The sequence below is a fragment of the Peromyscus maniculatus genome, chromosome 10 (assembly GCF_049852395.1).
Source record: "Peromyscus maniculatus bairdii isolate BWxNUB_F1_BW_parent chromosome 10, HU_Pman_BW_mat_3.1, whole genome shotgun sequence".
Lineage (NCBI taxonomy): Eukaryota > Metazoa > Chordata > Mammalia > Rodentia > Cricetidae > Peromyscus > Peromyscus maniculatus.
In genome coordinates, this window is record NC_134861.1 from 87,406,671 (window position 1) to 87,427,800 (window position 21,130).

The following is a 21,130-nucleotide window of genomic DNA, read 5'->3' on the forward strand; positions in this document are numbered from 1 at the left end:
ACCTTGACCTTGATGTCCTCCCTATGCTAATTCCCTGCTGGGTTCCACCCTCCTGAATGCTTAATGGAAGTTCCTTGTTTGTGTATCATGGATAATGGGCATTAACAGCTTAGATGCAAGATTGTAAAACATCAGTAGCAAACTTCTGCCCTCTGGGGTTCTCCCATTGTGCTGTAAGCCCGTATTCAAGACCTCCTCCCTCCTTCAATAAACAGCGTTTGGCATTAAAAAAAAAAAAAAGACTTCTATCCAGAAGTCCCACAAAATTCAATAGTGGAGTGTGGGGGTCAGCAGAAGATGGAGTGGGGTGAGGAAGGACTAGAGAAGGACACAACGTTACTTTGGCGAGTGACAACAATGTCTACTATATTGGCTAAGATGATGTCTCACAAATGTATCTATGTATCAAAATTTGCCAAGTTATTTGTTTTAAAGATATTCTCATTTTTTATGTCATTCTACCTCAATAAAACTGCTTAAAAGTAAAAAAAATATATATAGGTCTGTTTTAACTGAAAAAAAAAATCAGGGTGGCTCTTTCATAATATCAAACTTGACAATAAAATCTGAGATGGAAACTAGGAGAGAGGCGGGAGGGAAGAGCACATCTTCTGGCTGCCCACTGTCTGAGCCCCTCCAGATCCTTGCAGGAATACCGCCCCCCTTGGGAAGGCCCCCCTCGGAAAGACCCCCTCCCCAGGAAGACCCATGTGGGAAGACCCCGCAGGAACACTCCCTCAGGAACACCCCCCCTTGGGAAGACCTTGCAGGAAGACCCCACGGGAACACCCCCCTCAGAAGACCCCCCCGCGGGAAGACCCCCCCAAGATCCCCTGGGAACACCCCCTCCTCGGGAACATCCCCGCGGGAAGACTAGTTTTGTAGTTGTCAGTACTGACTCAGCTGCTATAGCTCTGCTTTTACCTTTCACTTTTTAGAGTAAAAACATCTGTATGAATTAATCCATAAAAAAGAAATGGACAGTGAAAGGGGAAACCACTGAAGTAGCAGCTGAGCTGGTACCCACAGCTATAAAAGAAATCCCTGCACAGAAGCCTTGGAAACGTCCAGGAGGCACTGATGTCTGACAGACAGTGAAGGTTTTCTCTCTTTACATAGCAGCACTGGTTTTCCCTTTCACCATCCATGAACAGACTTTTGGGTTTGGATCAATACAAACCCGTACAAGGGTTTCGTTCTAATTTCACCGATTTTAGCCAATCACATCGAATCATATTGGATCCGTGCTTTAGTTATTTTTTATGGTGGTGTTTTTTTATTTAATTCTGTACTCAAAATGATACAGATGTGGCCCAAGGAGGGAGCTGTGTGTCAGCATGAAGCTGCACGCAACTCTGGGAAGCCTTTGCACACTCTCCCAGCATAGTGGACAGCTTCGGCCAGTGCTACTAAATCTTCACAGTGGACTAGGGAATCCAGCCCCAGCAACTTTCCAAATAGAATAAACTTAGAATCAAGATCATGATCAATTTTTGTTGTCAAAAGCGAAAGTTAAGAGTAAAGCCAAATCTACAGAGCCAATAGTGACAGCTTCTACCGCTCCCAATTCGTAAGGGGGTTCTGGAGGTTCTCCTAAAACGGGAAGAGAGAATAGAAGACAGCATTATAGTTAACCACACTGGCCAGCTTTGAAACAGCTACAGCTAAGATTTTCTTAGAAATACAATTTCTATTTTCACCAATATGAAATACTTTTTGTTAACCTGAGGAAAAAAATGCCCTCTGTAATGGATTTCCCTGAATTTACACACTCTAGGTAGAAAAGTTTTGTTTAGGCTATCAAAAAAATAATCTTTGTTTTTAAGGCAGGTCTCATGTACTCCAGGCTGGTCTTATTTTTTTTTTAAGATTTATTTATTTATTATGTATACAGAAGAGGTTGCCAGATCTCAATATAGATGGTTATGAGCCATCATGTGGGTGCTGGGAATTGAACTCAGGACCTCTTGAAGAGCAGTCGGTGCTCTTAACCTCTGAGCCATCTCTCCAGCCTTCAGGCTGGTCTTAAACTCACTATTTGCCCAAGGATAACTGACCGCCCTTCCCCTACTCCCCGATTACTGGGATTTCAGGAATGAGCTACCATGTTAGCTATGTGCTGGGGATCCTGGTGCTGGGGGTGGGATCGGGATTTTAAGTATGCTAAGCAGGCACCCCCCAACTAAGCTCCATCCCAATGTTTATCATTTTCATTGATTTCCCCCCTCGAATTTTGAACATTATACATTAAAATCTGCACTGAAACAGTGAAGGAGAAAATAGATTTTTAAAATTTTAGCAATATGAAGTCACAATATATGAAAATGAAACAAAATATGCACAAGAATATGCTTTTTAAACCCTACATCCAAGTTTTTATAACAAAAACATTTCACTATAGCATATTTGTATCCCTCTAAAGCAAATCCTTATTAACTTGCTTAATCTTTGTTGCTCAGTTACACCAAGAAACTTCAGGCTAAGGTGTATTCAACTCTATATTAACATGTGTTCCCTAACTAAGGCAACAGGAGCTGCTTCCTCTTGAGAGCCTAGTTAACCATCCTTAGGTTCACTATGATAGGTTTTATCAGCATTTCAATGATCTGGATCAAGACTGATATGTCCCTTTCCCTTTCTTGAGATAGGGTCTCACAATGCAGCTAAGGCAGGCCTTGAATGTGTGATCCTCTAAATCAGCCTCCCATGTGTGGGCTGTCTTCCTTATGTCTTTTAACTGTTTACTATTTAAGACTGTCAAAGTTCTTGGGAGCCATTATTTACATTAGAGCACATTACAATGGGCTCTAATATGTTAACATGATACATTAGACCAGATTAAAAAAAAAATAAGCAAACTAGATGAAGCTTATGAAGAGATCATTTTTCCAAGCTTGAGATAATGGAGAGCCATAATAATTACAAATTATATACGTAAACACAGGTGAACTGAGCTTGATTTAGTAGTTTGTGACTTTTCAGAATCTGGTATCAATAAATATTTGTCTTCAAAATGGCTTGAATAGTCATGAATAACAGTTATCATTCTGGACTATAATACAATTACACTATTTTGTCTATCAGATTATAATACAATATCCTTCCAGCCATAATGTACTGAAGCCAAGACCACCCTTCTGTTCTCGTTTCTGTAGAGAGGTCACGTCCTTTGTATAGGACTGGTTTGTCTACAAGAGAGCGGACAATCATCACAAGAAGTTTGTCCTGAGAAAAGAAACTGGAACACAAAAGTGAGCCTCTCTGGACTGCTCTGAGGCTAAGAGCTACAAAAGGAGCTCATACAATTTCAGTTCCTCCCTACGGAGCCCTCTCTCCAGCCCTGCCTCCCCCAAAATAGTATTATCTGCTTTGAAGAGGAATTATGTGATGAAAGATGAAGACTTACATTCCTAATTTTTATTTTAATTATTTTGGGCAATCTTACATTTTTGTTTTCTAGACACAAAATGATTAGAAGTTAAAGAGATGAAGCAGGTCCCCAAAACACTGGTGGTAGACATAGACCAGCTGGTACTGAGTATTTGCTAAAGCAAAGCCTTACAAATAAATGACAACACAGTCATATTCTTTTTTTGTTTGTTTGTTTGTTTTGGTTTTTCAAGACAGGTTTCTCTGTGTAGTTTTGGTGCCTGTCCTGGATCTCGCTCTGTAAACCGCCTGGCTCTGCCTCCCGAGTGCTGGGATTAAAGGTGTGTGCCACCAACGCTTGGCCATAGTCATATTCTTTAATTTATTCTTTATCTATCTGTGTGGTAGTAAGGGTTAATCCAGGGGCTCAGGCATGCTAGACAAGTATTCTTCCACTGAGCTACATTCTCTGCTACTCAATTTTTTAGAAATTTACTTGAAAAATATTTCCCAATTTTTATAGTGAATTTGAACATGCAATTTAAGTAAGGTTTATAACTGAACAGATAATTTAGCATGTTTGCATACCAACTTACACTGATTTTAAAAATATTCTCTTTTAATTGGAAATTGTTTTTATTCTTCATTTTCAAACAGACTGTCAAAAATACATTATTGATCAGTGTGTAAAATAGTCCTTGGAGTGAAGTCTAAACTTGCCTTATCTTCATACATCCTCTTGGCTTCCCTCAGCTCAGAACGAAGCTGAGAAACAGTAGACTCCAACTCACTGAGCTGGCGCATGTACATGGAGTTCTGGTTCCTTGCTTGTTCTCTAGGAGGGTTGAAGAGGGTATAAAAGCAAATGTCAAACTAAGAATCAGCATGATACCTCAAGGCCACTCACAGCTCTTAGATATTATCAGTAATTACTTCACATGGTACAATTAGAGCATCTGCCTTTCACATATATACATATACATACATAAATACACACATATACATACACAATCATACATATACATATACATGTATTCATTACACTTCTTTCTACTTTTGCATAGGATTAAAATTGTCTGTACTGGGGATGAGAGCAATGGCTCAGTGGTTGGGTGTTTGCTATGCACCCATGAGGACCACAGTCATGGTCCCAGCTCCTCCATAACAGGCTGGACACTCTGAAAATGCCTAGAACTACAACTCCAAAGATTCTGATGCCCTCTTCTGGTCCCCACATGCACACAGGTGCTTGTTTCTGTACACACAGGTATACATACACTCATACAAACACAATAAACTTTTTTTTTTTCGAGACAGGGTTTCTCTGTGTAGCTTTGCACCTTTCCTGGAGCTCACTTGGTAGCCCAGGCTGGCCTCGAACTCACAGAGATGCGCCTGCCTCTGCCTCCGCACAATAAACTTTTATAAATAAAAAAGTCTACGCATAGTCTTACACATCAGTTCAAATTATAAAATTTCATATGCATATATATTTTATGTATATACTTGAACATATGTATAACTGTATATAACTGTGTTTGTATATACATATATAATTATATATATACACATGTAATTATTTATATACAAATATTCATAATATATGTGTGGTATGTTTTCTTTGTCCTATCATTTGAATGAACAACCCAGTGAATTCCAGGAGCCTGAATACTTGCAATAATACTTGGTACATGGTGACACAAAAATATTACTGTTACCTTTTCTGTTCAAGTATTGGAAAAGTTTTGGAATTACTAAGCAATTTCAAAAAGATATTAGGACAGCATATTAGTCAAAATAATAGGTTTTCAATCATTATTTCACATGCTGAGCTTTGCCAGCATGTGTGCATGTGCACCGTGAGATGCCTTGTGCCACAGTGGTCAGAAGAGGGCGTTGGATCCCCGGGAATTTGCAGAAGGCAAAAGTTCTCATGCATACAGATAAGCACTGGAGAAGGCAGGAAAAGTTAAACACGCAGGCTTGTTAAAGATGTCCGCCTGTTCTCCTGGAATGCCGGGACAGAACGTAGTTTACAACCTGCCGATCCTTTGCTGTCTGATGAGCCAGGCTCCACCTGTATCCCTCAGAATTTATGTTTTACTTACCCCAGACCTTCCCCCCTCCACCCCAAATCTTGAGCACTGCTTCTAGGCCTTAAACCCATCCTTGTGAGAGAGTCCCTTCTGCTTTACAACAGCCTAAGTGACTTCATGTTGTCTTAGGACAGGACAGTCCTGACACCCACCAGTGTTGCCTTTACCTCAGTCAAGCTCCCGAGACCCTAAATCTTGGGAACTCTCTGAGTCAACAGTACCCATTCCTGTGAAAGAAGCCAGATGTACTTTGTAGAGAATCTCAATGCAAACATGTCTTAAACTCTGCTATACTCAAAGGGCTGAGTTAAATGCTGTCAGAAAACTTTTTTTCAAAACTGTGCTGTGCTTAAATGTGGCTAAAATAAACCAACTGGTGTCAGACTCGGGAAGTTTGGCTCAGCACCAGCTACCAAAGTCAGGCTGAGCCAAGTTTCATTCCTCCCTCATCCAGATGGTTTTCCTGCTGGCCATAAAGCCTGCAGGGCCCTCCCTCCAACCCCCAAGCACACAAGAACCAGAATCACAGATCTGGCAGTGAGTCGCCAGATAGGAATCGGGACTCAAACCCAGGTCCTCTGCAAGAGCAACAAGAGCTCTTGACTGCTGAGCCACCTCTCCAGCTTGAAAGAACAGTCGTTAGGTGACATCCATTTCAAAGCACCAGTCCACACATACTGAATGATTTCCATTTGACTCTGGATACTGTTGGCCTGGCTGCGAGCACTACTGGCTTTCTCCGTAAGTCCTGTTATTTCGACTTCATGTTCACTGATCAGTTGCTCAATCCTGCGGAGAGAATGTAATGACTGTTAGGATACAGGACATTCCTACCCATAGCTTATCTCAAAAGCTAATGTTTTTCAGTACCTTCAAGCCTAGTACTTTGTTTCAGTTTTACACATGCTACTCTTTCGTCTGTTTTTTTGAGACAGACTTTAATTGTGTAGTCCTGGCTGGCCTTGAATTGGTAGGCAATCCTCCTGCCTCTGCCCCCTGAGTGCTGGGATGACAGACCTGAGCCGCCATGCCTGGTTTTGTAAACATTACTCCTTCTCCCCCTTTCTGTCTTTTTTTTTTTTTTTTAATTGTTTCTTTTTGAGACAGGATCTCTCTTATTATGTAGCTCTGGTGTCCTGGAACTTGCTATGTAGACTAGGCCACCCTCAAAGTCACAGAGATCCACCTGCCTCTGTCTCCTGAATGCTGGGACTAAAGGCGTGTGCCACCACACCTAGCAAAGCTGCTCTTTTCATAATAACTCTAGAAGCCTTTACGTACAACTAACTAAGCTTTCAGGATTCAGAATCTGAGTTTCAGTGTCAATGAACTATAAGAATCAAGCAAGGCATGGCATTGTGTGCCTTTGGTCCTGCACTTGAGAAGGTGAAGCAGAAAGATCACTGGATTACAGGAATTCAAGGCCAGCCTGGGCAACAGTAAGACCCTGTTCTCAAAGGAAACAAACACCTTTGAGTATTATGAACAATGTATGTTACACGATGTGAGTACCATATATTATATGATATCTCCAGGGAGACTTAGGGAAGGGTCCTATCAACAAAACACATTATGAATACAAGTTTACAAATATTTATACTAAGTCACAGACTATTAAATGCTTCATATTAGCTAATCGGCAGATATGTGACAGATCACTCTTAGGCCAACTGGGGCTGTTCTACCTAGGCCTTGACCTTGACCACTACGGTTGGTCTTTGAGCCAGGCCAAGCACAGCAAGAATGGCCTCATTCTTGCCATCTGATCAGTCCTTGACAGCTGATCAAGTTGCTTATCCTTCTGCTTGAAAATCTATATCCATGGCTACCTTTAGTAGGAATTTTCAACCCTTTTGTGAATAATGTTCCACCCACCAATCCCTCACCTTCTTCCTTGGTTAGAAATCTCCATTTGTCCTTATTGTGTTGGGAGTTGGGCTTATTTTCTCTCCCTAGAGCAAAACTTACAGTGCTATAGTTTTGAATGAAGCCATTCTTACAGCTTCAACAGGTGTCAGAAAAGTTAACCTAAGTTTGCTATGGCTTGATAAGGATATTTGTTGTTGTTGTCTCAGAGTCTGTAGACTTTGGAACTGCAGGGAGAGACTATAACTGGAATAATTTCACTGTGACTTTCTATGCCTCAGCCAGACACCTACCGATCTTGATGTTGTTGAAGTAATAGTTCTATTTTGCTCTGTGATTCAGATTTCAGTGTTTCAAGCTGATCCTCTACCTGGTTTTAAAATAGAGATATTAATTTGGGTGCTGGTAATTCTAAAGCTTAGAAAATGCAGAGTTTCTATGAAAGGAATGCTTTAGAGAGATATAAGTAGAAATAGTACTAAAATCAACTCTATGCCTCTATTTCACAGCACTTGTGCTCTGGCTATATAAGCTGTACAGGCCAAATAACTAGTCTCCTGTCAAGAGAAAGCATTGTGTATCATCTCAGAGAAGAAAAATGAGACCCCAGCTTATTTTTAAGGATTTTACAAGCTATCTCTCAACGTACTGTAATATAAAGTAGTGTTCTCACCACTTACTGGAAATATCCTCCCTTTAAGATAAGAGATTTCTGTGTCTAATTCTCTTAGGATTTTACTAATAGCTGAGCCCAGGCTGCGGAAGTGCATGGTAGACATGCTGTCGTGTTCACATATTTTCTTGCCTGAGGCTTCTTCAAAGTCAACTAAGATTGATCGGATTTCCTGAAGCACACCTTCGTGGCTAAGCATCATTTTTCTTAGCTGCTCGATCTGTGTGCTGCTGTCTTTCAACATGTCCTCCTTGAGGCGCTTGGCAGTCTCAAGCTCATGAACTGTATTTTGAAGCTGATTTCTTAAATCCTCCTGGGACTGACTCTCCCTTCGTCTATGAAACAAATGAAAGAGAAGAAATAACATTGAGAAAACTCATTTTCACTCAATTTTACTACAAAGAGAAAAACAAGATACAGAATTTTGCTATATATCTCAGGCTGGCCTTGCACTCAATTATGTAGCCCAGGCTGGCCTTGAACTCACAGCAGTCTTTCTATCTCAGACACCCAAGTCCCAAGAATACACATATATGCACTCAGCATTAAGACTAAAACCATGGAACGGTTTCTGGGCTGGGGCTGTATCTCTCTGGCAGAACACTTGCCTAAGTGCCCAGACCCTGGCTTCGATCTCTAGCACTGCTGGAGGAGGAGGAGGAGGAAGTCAGGGAACAAATCCCAACCTGATGTCAGCCATGGCATCTCTCTCCATTTGCATTTCTTGAAGTTTCGTTTGCAAATCAATGACTGACTGTCTTAAGTAAAACTTTTGTTTCTCATGTAATTCATTGCTCTGAAAAAAAACAAAAACCACACACACACACACACAAATTAATCTGTATCTATATTAAACCATCAAAACATAGTTCCTATAGAAGACAATAATTTCCCAAGGGTTGTGGGTTATTTATTGTTATGTATACAAAAACCCCCTCACTGCTGAAGTTCAGAGCCCAGTGAATATTTCTCATCTAGATAACTAGAAGACATCAGCAACTTTCCCTGGCTTGGCCTTTTCTTGTCCATTTTCTGAAACAAATATCCCACCCAGCTCAAAGCAAAAAAATGAGTCCCTTAACTCTGGAAACCTGCTTGAAATGATGTACACAAAAAAGTCAAACTGCCTTTGACCCCGTCAATTCTTGGCAACAGCCACTGCCATCTGTAACTCTATTTTTTTTGTTGTTGTTTGTTTTTTGAGACAGGGTTTCTCTGTGTAGCTTTGTGCCTTTTCCTGGAACTCACTTTGTAGACCAGGCTGGCTCCGAACTCACAGAGATCCGCCTGGCTCTGCCTCCCGAGTGCTGGGATTAAAGGTGTGGCCACCACAACCCGGCACCATCTATAACTCTAAAGGAGGGGCTGGAGAGATGCTGTGGTTAAGAGCACTGGCTGCTCTTGCAGAGGTCCAGGGTTTGATTCCCAGCACCCACAGGGCAGCTGACAACCATCTGTAACTTCAGTTCCAGGGAATCTGATGCCCTCTTTGAGCACTGTGTGCACATGGTGCACATACATACATGCAGGCAAAACATTTACATATATAAAATAAAAATAATTTTTTTAATTATTTTAAAATTAATATTTTAAAAATAAGACTCTGAAGGTGCTCAACTACAGAAAAATGCAGAGATTTCCAAAGCCAGGCACTGAAGCATCTCCCAGCTAAGAGCTGATGACCAGTATAGGATGAACGGCTTTTTGACCACCTCATCTTTGAGTCTGAACAGAAAACAAACCACTGAAAAAGAGAAGATTCTAAAGTACAAAAGTAGAGACAAAATTAGGCAAACAGGAAAACCAAAAAAAGATCCAGAGGAAACAAAGATAATGTAGGGATGTCACCCTATCCTTAACCCTAACCCTGTGCTTGCAGAGATTCTAGTACCATATACAAAGGTTACAACCACACGGTTGGTTGGTGGTGGCACATGCCTTTAATCCCAGCACTCTGAGTTCGAGGCCAGCTTGGTCTATAGAGTGATTTTCAGGACAGACAGGTCTACCCAGAGAAACCCTGTCTTGAAAAACCTTTAAAAACAAACAAATAAAATAGAAACAAGAATAGGATGCTAAGGCTGGCCACAGTGGCACACACCTACATCCCCAAAGGTTGGGAAGCTAAGGCAGGGGAAGCCAAGTTTAAGGCCATCCTGGGCTACACTGAGAGAATGGAAGGCTCAAAGATGAGGGAGGAAGGGAAAAGGATGAACAGCTGCCAGTAGTCCTAGAGGCCCTAGGCCAGTGGTTCTCAACCTGTGGGTCATGACCCCCTGGGGCGGGGCATCAAATGACCCTTTCATAGGGGTCACCTAAGACTATTGGTAAACACAGATATTCATATTCATAACAGTGGCAAAATCAGTTATGAAGTAGCAACCAAATGATGTTCTGGTTGGGGTCACCACAGCATGAGGAACTGTGTTAAAGGGTCACAGCATGAGGAAGGTTGAGGGCCGCTGTCCTAGGCTGATGCCTAGCACGATCAGAGGGACAGAGACAGCACTGTGTCAGATGCTGCAAGTCAAGGTGGAAAAGGAACTCAAGTGTCATGTGGCTTCAGCATCACCATTTAACCCACCCACGTGATTATTTCCTGCTGTAAGTATCTCAGTCACAGGACTACAAGGAAGGAACTGTGTCTTTTCCATCTCCATACATCTGGTACCTAGCACATTTCTGTTACATAGGAATACAACAACAGCACTGTTTGATAAATATTAGAAACGTTTCACAAATCTTTACCGGGAACCAACCAAGTGTGACATACTCTACCAGGAGGTAACAGGAATAAATTAGACATAGAAAATAAATGAAGGGGTGCCCACCCTCCCCCCCCTCTCTCTCTTATGTGGGAGGACAGCTCTTGGGAGTCCATTCTCTCCTGACACCTTATAGGATCCAGGGATTGAACTCAAGTTGTCAGGCTTGTGCATTAGCGCCTCTCCCCACTGGGCCATCCTGCCAGCAGAGTTACTGTTTCTTTTCCTCTACTAGTCCGTCCATGCTTCCTCGGTCTCTGCATGTCTTACTGGTGTGTTTATCTATCACAAGGTCTCATCACTACTTATGTGACCAGCTCATCTCCAGAACTGTGAATCCCCTTGAGAGCCTTGGCTTAGTTATCTTTGTATGCCATGTGTATGATGCAATGACACACAATTTTTCACATCTAATGAAATCGTAGGTCCATCTCCTAGAGTCTTCATCTAGTCTGATGAGGCAGAATAACATACTGATGGATACAGTAAGATGTACAAAACATGTACAAACAAGACTTGCACAGAGAACACCCTGAGTGCTGTCTAGAGCGAAGGCTTCAGAGAAGGGAATGCATGAAGAGAGCCGTGACAGGTAACAGGAGTCTCCCAGCAGCCAAGTAGAGAGGCACGGAGATCCAGATTACCACGGTCCACCAGGATGAACAAGTGCCTCAGTACTGCTGGAGCAGAGGGTACTTACAGAAAAAGGTACTGAACAAGCGGGGCATGAAGCTTCTGTACATGGCTGTAAGAAGTCTGGCTTTTAGAAAGTAAACTACTCGAACTCAATACCCAGCTTGATTCTGTGAGATGCACTTGAGGTTTTAGCAAACCCTTCTAAATTCTATGTAACCATTCTGTGTGTACACATATAGAAAATCCCACTTTCCACCACTACAAAAGAAGCCCTGTATCATAATACCAGGGCAGCAGGCTGTAGTGGGTGGCCATTCCAGCTTTGATCTGAAGTTCCAACCCCCATTGAGGCTTCAGTAACTGTCACGCCTACAAGGCGGGGCTGAGAGAGGACCCTGAAGACTCGAGATCCGGATGCGCCGGCTCTCTTGGTTCCTGGACCCTGGACACTGGAGGTAGACCGAGCAGAGTTTTCCAGAGAACACCGCCAGACCGTGCCACACCTTTCCTAGACCCTGTAAACTATCCCTTCACTTGTAAGTTACCCCACAAAATAAACCTCCCTTTTAACTACATGGAGTGGCCTTAATAATTTCACCAACAGCAGGCCTAAACCAATTATTAATTGCATATGAATGTCATTAATAACATTTTGAAACATTCAAATTTTGCTAAAATCATATCCTGAAACCAAGACATTATTACCAGAAAGAAAATGGTATGTAAACTTCTCATTAGGCCAACAGAAAGAAGAGGTCAAATTAACAGGTTTAGCTGAGAGACCCATGGCTAATGTTTTCTTTCGGGGCGGGGGTGGGATGGGGTGGGGTGGGGAGAAGGGGTTAAGTTTTACTTCAGGACAACATGTTTCCTTGGCCTAATGGTGCCAGATGCTAGAAAAGAACACAACTCACTTCGTTTAGTCTTTTCTGCAAGTCTTTAACTTGATGTGAATATTCTTCCAAAACACGTTCGATGTGCTCTTTCCCAGGATAAGGGATGACCTTTCTATGAGAATCAAGTTCCACTTCATATTTAGGGAAATAAGGCATTTGTGTTAAAGTCCCAGTTGAAGATGGATTTTCAACTACTGTACCACGAATAGAAGACACAAAAAACGGGCTTGAAGAACCTAAACAGGAGAGACTTCATTAATTATCCATGAAACAACTTTGCGGCAAACGTTATCGTAGGGTTCCTTTAGCAAACCCTGAAGGAGCACAAGGTCTCACGGGAAAAACAGGCAAGTGAAAATACAGCCAAGAGTACTGAGAAGGACAGCACCAGCCGCAAAGGAGGGACAGGCAGGGAAGAGGGTGATCACGTGACCCTGGACCGGAAAAGCCTTGATGTATGTATGTGTGCGTGGTAGCCAGTCTGGAGAAGACAGGGGACATTCAGGAGTGCAAGCACCGAACACCATACATGGCCAGTGGGCTCAAGACAGATGGGAAGAAAAGCTGCTGCCACATATGAGGAGGAAAATACCGGTCATGGGGGGCCTTGCAGTCCTGCCAAGGAGTTTGGATCTCAGCTAGTAGGGTATAGTTTTGAAACTGGAAAGAGATCCGGCCACAGGAAGTATTTCTTAGTGGCATCAGGACCCTGCTGAGGTAGGAGACTGTGACTATAAGTTGCAGCCTGGTGAGAGATTCATAGCAAAATCTTCCAGCAGCCCAGCCCCCAAATGGAGGTATTAGCTAGACTGATGAGCATTTGTGTGTTCCTGTGAGAACGCAAATGATAAAGGGCACTGGCGAGGGACTGGCTGGACATGCAGACAGAAGGGAGGTAATTTAGGAGTAAATATCAGAGTCTGTAATTGCTGCTGTCAGTCTTTGTACTATACTGGGATCACTTGGGAAACTTTAAAATAATAATACAGCTGTGCCTACACCCGGCTTGGACCTACTGAATCAGAATTTTCAAGTGTGAATCTAAGACATGCAACTGTTTAGAACCGAAAGGCTGGGCTGGGGCGCCTTTGACATGGATCAGCGGCGTTGACATGGACCATGGTTGACAGCCACTACTTCCAGCAGGCAGGAAAACTGGAGCTCCATAGTAATGACATGGGAGGGCCGAGGTAAGAGGCTGGTTAAAGTCCAACACTTGTTACCAGGATGTGTGGACAGGAAGAGGATGGGGCTGGAGGGATGACTCGGCAGTTAAGAGCACTTGCTGCTCTTGCGGAGAACCCAGGTTTGGTTCCCAGGCCCCAGAGATCCAGGGGATCTGCCGCCCTCTTCTGACCTCAGGGCACCAAGCACACATAGGGCACACAAACAAACCTACAAGAAAACACTCACCCGCATAAACTAAAGTCAATCTTAAAATCGAACTAGGTATAATCCCAAACTGTAGAGGACAAGAAGCTGTGTGTGCAGCTAAGATCTCGACTGCCCACCCATGAGGCCAACAGGAAGAAGATGATGCTACACCTAAGGAGGAGACAGTCTGCCAGGCGCTGAGTTTGACAAGAAACACTGGAGGGCAGGAAGGTAGGAGGGGTCAGCAGGAGATGCTGAATCTCAGGTACCTCAGCCCAGAAACAACTTTAGCATCAGAAAGATAATGAAACATGCTAAAACCAGACATGCTCCGTTAAATGCTAGATGAAGTCTAATTCAGAAACAGAGCTGTAAACAGCGTAGTGGACACCCGCAAGCAAGTTCTGCGCCCTGCAGTTAAAAACAAGGCACATTATAAACCAGGAACTGAGTTTATATAAACCATGACGATGGTTTAATTCTCTCTCATTTTGTTTTGGAAAAGGTGCATACCTCCATTGGATGCGATGCCACTTGGTAAAAGATCTTCATTATTTGATTCACAAGCTTTTGGTTCCATATTAACTATTTTCTACCTCTTCTTAGAGATCTTGAAATAAGAGTGCTTCCCTGTTTGGATACTTTAGTTCTTGTCTATGAAAGATAAAGTATTCCATTTTATTACGGTGTTAGGTAAAAAAGCTCATAGTCAACAGGAACTGATTTTTAATGCTTTTGAAATTTTTCCTCCAGAAAGAATAGCTAGGTATACAGAAATATTTTATTGCTATATGCAAGTCAAATTTTATTATAAAATTTGATTTTAAGACCCAAAGGGTTTTTGTTTGTCTTGTCTGGCCAGGGTCATCCAGACAAAACAAGGTATTCTTGGCTGGCTTGGAGGTCTCACTTTACACCAGGCTGGCCTGGAATCACAGAGGCTCAGGCTGCTTTTGCTTCGTTAGTGCTGGGATAAAAGGTGTGCTCCACCATGCCCAGCTTCCAAAGGGTTACTAAAGATAAACTAAGATATAAAGATGAATACTTTATTTTGGTAATGAGTACTCTGATTGGAGGCTGTTATTATTTCAGGTCTCTTATAAAATTACATTGCTAAATAATAGAACTTACCCCCCTTATAAGGATCTCAAACCAGCACATTACATGTCATTAATAAAAGCTGAAAAACTTATTTGATGCTAATATTGCTTATGGTTTTATATTTGGTCAAGAGGGTGCTTCTAAGTTTGGAAAATAATGGTGATGGTCTAATTCCAAATTTCTTCTATTTTTTTTTACTCAAGCATAAACTCAAGATGGAAAACCAACAAAATTTTGTGTATTCCATACTGTCAGTACCCTACCTAAAGACAGAATACCTTCAAATATCTAGAAACAGAGGGCTTCTCCCTCCCGAGGTACTTCCCACATCCCGCTGGGAACTGCTGCTGTGGAGACATGGGGAAGCTGGCAAGACTCAAAGGAGCAGAGGGGAGCAAGACACATCAGTGCAGACCAGTGCATTCCTAGAGTCAAACATCAGAAGCCAGAACACCAGGCCACACTGGACCTTCGCAGTCCCAAGCCCTGAGTGTGGGCTAGCAGCTTCGGAGAAGCAGTGAGGAGAATTACCTTTCAAAAGGGGGGCTTTCCCTGGAGTCAGTGTGCTAAACGGAAGAGAAGATGGGAGAGGAGACATTGAGGGCCCAGTAGGAACAAGAGAGAAGACAGACATCCAACCTCCCCTCTAGGCCTGCCACCCCACCGCCACCATTACCACAGAGAAGCTACATGGGAAGGGGGCACATGCAACCCATGAGCCCTGTTCCAAAACGAACAGAATCAACAAAAGCAGGCATCTTCATACAGAACACATGCAAAATGTCAGATAATATGCACAAAATCTTTTCTACTGGTCAAGTCTCTGCCAAACAAACATGAAGCCAAAGAAAATCATTCCATGATACTCCAAGGTGAACACTGGAATGTCATGTATATAAACATATATAAACATATGCTCAAACAAGTATGTACACCTTTGTAAATGACAAAGTGATTTTAAAACAAACAGTAAAGTCAGAGTACCAAGTAAACAGCAAATATAAGACACCCAGTAACTACAGAGAAACAGTACTGTGACCAGCAGGTGACAGGATTTTAATCAAACAGCAGGCATGATGCTAAGGTTGAGGAGACTGTCCTGTTCACTGGAAGGATTCCAGACTGGCGTGCACACACACACACACCTGTATATAAATACAGCCTGCTGAGTCCATTTGGCATTACTTGTATATGTGTGTGTGTGTGTGTGTGTGTGTGTGTGTGTGTGTGTGTGTGTGTGTGTGTGTGTGTGTTTAGGGCTGACCACTCAGGATTGGAAAACCTATCTATCAGGGGGTTCATCCTGAAGACGACTTATTGTTCCTCTCTAAGCAGCCATTCGTTGCCTGTAGCTCTTTATGGGGGGGGGGGAGCTTGTGAGATTTCTCTCATCCACACTGGCATGTCAACTGGTGTTATTGAGCAGGTCTTGTTTAGGCAACCCTATTGTTCAGATTTCATGAAAACAGCTTCCCTGTCATATACAAGAGGACACACTCTTGCAGCAGACATCCTGGTCCTCTGGCTAGTCCAATCTCTCCATCCCTCTTCATGGGTTGTAGGGATTGTACTGGAGATGTGTCAAGTGGGGCTGGACACCTCAGTCAGTTGTTTTCTGCAGTTGACTGTTTGTGGCTTTCTGTAAGGGTCTCTGCTACAAAAAGAAGATTTTGATGAGGGATGAGCGCTATGGGTATCTGGGAGTAAGGACAAGCATCAGGAATGCAGTTCAAAACTGTACTGTTTTAGGAAAATGCTACAGTAGACTCTCTACTGGGGTCCAGGACCTCACCAGCCTTGGATAGTTGACTAACTTGCAGTAACAGGCATGCATTTCCTTTTATTGAAGGGAAGTCCAATTAGACAGTGTTGGTTACTCCAAAGATATAAGCGCCACTACTGCACCATTGGGCTATTTTGCCATGCTGGCCATTGTTGTGGTACATCACTTTTTCCTTCGCTCTCTTTAGCAAGAATAAACAGTGATATATCAGTTGAAAAATCAGTCTTAAAAATGGGCTTAAATGCCCGACTACCTCCTCATTATTCATCTCCATCTTCTTTCTTACAGAATTCCTTATTCACTGTCTTAAGATTTATAGAATTCAAGAAAACATAGTGACTCCTCTACTACAACCACTGCTACCTCAACTGCAGTTTGTTCATCCACGCAGGATTCTGTATGATTTAGGAGTATTTTGTATTCGGTGTCTATGGTGACCATAACAAAGACCACAAACACAGCAGCTTGAAACCACAAACATCTTCAGTATCAGTTTCCAAGAGCTTGAAAGCAAGATGGGCAGGCTCCCTTTTCGAACCCATTTCTGGTCTTTGTTGGTCGCCATCATTCCTTGACTTAGGACCACATCACTCTGTCTAGTCTCTGTCTTTGAAGTCTTACCGCTTCCCCACTTCCTTCTGCTTCTCTTACGAGCCTCAAGTCGACATTTAGGGCAAACTGATAATTCCTGATAATCCGTCCCCAAAAGATCTTTGACTGGGGCTGGAGAGATGGCTCTGTAGTTAAGAGCACTTGTTGCTCTTGTAGAGGACCTGGGTTTGGTTCCCAGCACCCACATGATGGTACACAACCATCAGTAACTACAGCTCCAGGGGCTGATGCCATTTTCTGACCTCTGTGAGAATCAGACACTAACATAGTACACATATATACATGCAGGCAAAACACTCATACACAAAATAAATCTAAAAATTAAAAACAAACCATTGACTTAAATCACACATGCAAACTTTTTTTCCCTCATAACATTTCCAGGCTCAGGGATTAGGACCTAATTTTTTAGGTGTCCATTATTTTGCCAGAGTTAATACCATGCACTTTGAAGACGGGTGGTTCAGAAAAAGGTCCTTTTTAATAGATGCTATAGGTTTGTTTTGTTTTTGTTTTTTGAGTCAGGGTCTCTCTACATAGCCCTGGCTGTCCTGGAGCTCTCTGTGTAGACCTCACAGAGATCTACCTGCCTCTGCCTCCTGAGTGCTGGAATTTCTGGGTGTGTGCCATCCCACCCAGCTTTAGAGTCTGGAGTTTTAAAGTGGCTCACCCTAATACAGAAGAACAGAATCATTCACACACACACACACACACACACACACACACACACAAAAAAAAAAAAAAAAAAAAAAAAAAACTAGAACAGCAAGCAAAGACTTTGTATACACATCAAATACATCTTCAACTGCTATTCTCATTTAGAGGGTAAAATAGCACTATGTCATGAAAACTATTTTACACATGGCTAAAATAAATAGGCAACTGTGTTAAAATTAAAAAAAAAAAAACAGGACTGGAAATATGGCTAAGCCTTAAGAGCACTCACTGGCTGCTCTTGCAGTGGATCCAGTGTTCAGTTCCCAGCACCCACATGGCTGCTCGAAACTTCTAACTCCAGTTCCAGGGGATCCCACAATCTCTTCTGGCCTCCACAGGCACCAGACACTCACATGGTGTACTTACACACAGGCAGGCAGAACACTAATACACATAAAATCAAAGTACAGCTTTAAAAAATAATCATTGTGGCGCAGAGGTGAGTTTCAGATCTCGGCCACAGCTCCCCCACTCTCACAGACACACATAAGCAGTCCCGTCTCATTCACCTCTAGGAATATCCAAAGCTCTGGACCTTTTTTTTTTTTTTTTTAATGTGGGAAATAGTAGTTACCAGTCAAAACACCCCGAGGAACAGCCCACATCACTTGTCCTCTACATTCCCATGACCTTAAAGCCAGCATGACATTTAACAGAAACACGGCCTGGGACAGCTGCAGTGGGGACCTGGGACAGCTGCAGTGGGGACCAGTGTTGTGGGAAAGGACAGATGGAGACTTGCTGATGGGGAAAAGCTAGGACCTGAAGTGGATTACCAAGAGAGCTCAAGTCACACAGCGTTTAACACGTGGGATGAAAGACTGGAGACCACTGTCCGAGGCTCCACTCCTGTCCGTCCCCACATTGTCCCATCTCGAGTCCAGTGGTCCCAGGGGGCCAGGCACGAACGGAAGTGAACCGACCCCGGGAAGACCCAGCGTTCCTGCCACGGACGCCGGCGAACTTGAACTCTCCTAAAAGTTACCGGGCCGGTACCACGTGGGAACACAGGGCCATGGCAGGTTCCGGAGGTAACAGGAGGTGATCCAGGCCCTCCGGAGAACAACCCAGCCCTGTCCCCTGGGGCGCATCCCGTCCGCATACCTGCTACCTACACCTCGTCCTAAGAGACCGGCCGCATGTCCGAGGGGGGCGGCGGCCGCACCTGCACGACCCCGGGACCCGCCGGCTCCCACTGCGCCCCGAGGCCGCGGCCCGCGCAGCTGCCCCTCCCCGGAGGCCGACCCACCACCCCGCGACCTCGCGCCGCTCGCTCCCGCCGCCGCCAGCTGCTGCCGCCGCCGCACGAGCCGGGTCTGACGGTTGGCGGCCGGGAAGCCATGGAAAGCGTGGGGACGGGGCGGGGCGTGAGGAGGGGGCGGGGCGTGGGAGGAGGGAGGGGCTTTTGAGGTGGTGGGCGGGGCGTGGGAGGAGGTGGGGCGTGGGGAGAGGGCGGGGCGTGCGGAGGAGGGAGGGGCTTTTGAGGTGGTGGGCGGGGCGTGGGGAGGGGGGAGGGGCTTGAGATGGCGGGCGGGGACGGGGAGGAGGGAGGGGTGTGGGGAGGAGGGAGGGGCTTGAGGTGGCAGGCGGGGAGAAGGAGGAGGGCGGGGCGTGAGTGGGAGGCGGGCATGGGGAGGAGGGAGGGGCTTGAGATGGCGGATGGGGAGGGGAGGTGGGAGGGGCGTGGGGAGGAGGGAGGGGCTTGAGGTGGCGGGCGGGGCGGGCGCGGCGTGGGGAGGAGGGCGGGGTGTGAAGAAAGGGCGGGGCGTAGGAGGGGGCGGGGCGTGAGGGGAGGGCGGAGGAGCCACGAGAATAGGGGCGGGGCCTAAGAGGAAAGGCGGGGCGGGTGATAGGCGAGACCACGCCCCCGGACTCCTGCGCGCTTCCCCGCCCCCACGCCGTCGCCCAGGCAACCTGGCGGGCCTGGAAGGCCACTTTTCCTCACTTTTCCTACTCCCCTGCAACCCGGCTCCTCGCCTCACTCATATCATTCTCACAGAGGCCCCACAAAGATCTTCCAGATACCAGTTGGCACAAATCCTCCCCGGGACCTGCGCGCCGAGGAAGGGGCAGGCTGACACCGTCACTCACACTGGCAGTCCTGTTCCCCCGCCCCTAAGTTCAAGCTAGCAGAGTAACTCGCATTTTGCAGCCCGCCTGTGCTTAGCCTGTGCGTTTATGCTGTGCCTCCTTCCGGAATGTTTTTTTCCAGGTTTAGATGTGTTCTCAGGGTAGCTGACCCTTCTGCCTCCGGAGAGCTGTTTCCTCCGCTGTGCTTCGGTTACTCTGTCGTTAACTCTAACGTGGAATTTGTTAGCTGGAGATTGCACACTCCGACTCTTGCGTGCTGTTCAAATTAGCATTCCAATGGAAGAGTTCCAGAGAGGCGGGAGTCGGAGAGACACAACCTGGAGGGTTTTTGTTGTTGTTGTTGTTGTTGATGATGTTTTGAAGACAGAGATTCTCCATATAGCCCAGGCTGGCCACAAACTTGGGATCCTTCTGCCTTAGACTCTTCTATTACAGGCGTGCAGTGGTCAACACTGGCTTTGTGATGCTGAATTCTGTTGACTATCAACGTTAAGCAGACTACAACAACAAATATATAATGTATAAATTGACTACTAATATGAATAATACTACTTTGTGTAATGCAGTTATAACGTGTAACACTTTATGAATCACCATTAAAGACTTTTTATTATGATAAAAATAATTTTTTTATCATTTTATCAGTTTTTCCATTTACTGCCTCAGAGACATAAAGGGTTATAGTATCAAGTACAGAAACGGTGAATTAAATCATAAACATTTCTAGGCACTGTGACTAAACAGAAAATACTAGTTAGTTTCTTTTTAATCTTTTTATTTCTATCAAAACATAAGTGTGTTCTTATGGCACAAAAATATCTTAATTGCCTAATAATGATTTTTTGTGGTGTCTCATTTTTGTTTATACCCCAATAAAGGATTTCCCCCCCTTTTCTTTTTGAAGTCTTGACCAGGTTATTTGAAGCAGGAAGACTCACCCTAAATGGGGATCCAGCCCAGAGTGGGAGGAAAAACTTCTCTGCAGGTGAGTTCGCCGTAGCCACCGCCATCCTTTGCTACCTCCAGAGTCCAGTTTCTTCAGCCTTCCCATGTGGACTGAAGACCAGGGGTCCCCACACCTCCTGTGCCAGACTGGGATTGCTAAGACACCAGCCTCCTGCACTGACTAGCCACCGAGTTCTCAGCCTCTC

The 21,130-nt window shown here is 44.3% G+C and overlaps 1 protein-coding gene across 18 annotated transcripts in view; it reads right to left on the bottom strand.

Annotated features, from left to right (window-relative positions):
- Ccdc158 (coiled-coil domain containing 158) overlaps positions 1-20,423 on the bottom strand; it is a 57,512-nt gene extending 37,089 nt beyond the window's left edge. For 5 of the 18 annotated variants that reach the window (XM_076546640.1, XM_076546637.1, XM_076546638.1 and 2 more), the window contains exons 1-8: positions 18,993-19,133; positions 14,189-14,329; positions 12,320-12,537; positions 8,691-8,800; positions 8,012-8,339; positions 7,625-7,701; positions 6,144-6,254; positions 4,090-4,204 (exon numbers count right to left, since the gene is read on the bottom strand). In XM_076546640.1, the coding sequence (XP_076402755.1) occupies positions 4,090-4,204; positions 6,144-6,254; positions 7,625-7,701; positions 8,012-8,339; positions 8,691-8,800; positions 12,320-12,537; positions 14,189-14,255 (1,026 nt within the window). In that variant the 5' untranslated portion in view covers positions 14,256-14,329; positions 18,993-19,133. Of the gene's footprint in view, positions 1-1,480; positions 1,594-4,089; positions 4,205-6,143; positions 6,255-7,624; positions 7,702-8,011; positions 8,340-8,690; positions 8,801-12,319; positions 12,538-14,188; positions 14,330-15,307; positions 15,343-18,664; positions 18,964-18,992; positions 19,144-19,979 lie in introns of those variants that run through there. The other 13 variants (XM_076546648.1, XM_042257651.2, XM_042257650.2 and 10 more) reach the window with 10 other exon arrangements.
- Between the last annotated feature and the right edge of the window lie 707 nt (positions 20,424-21,130).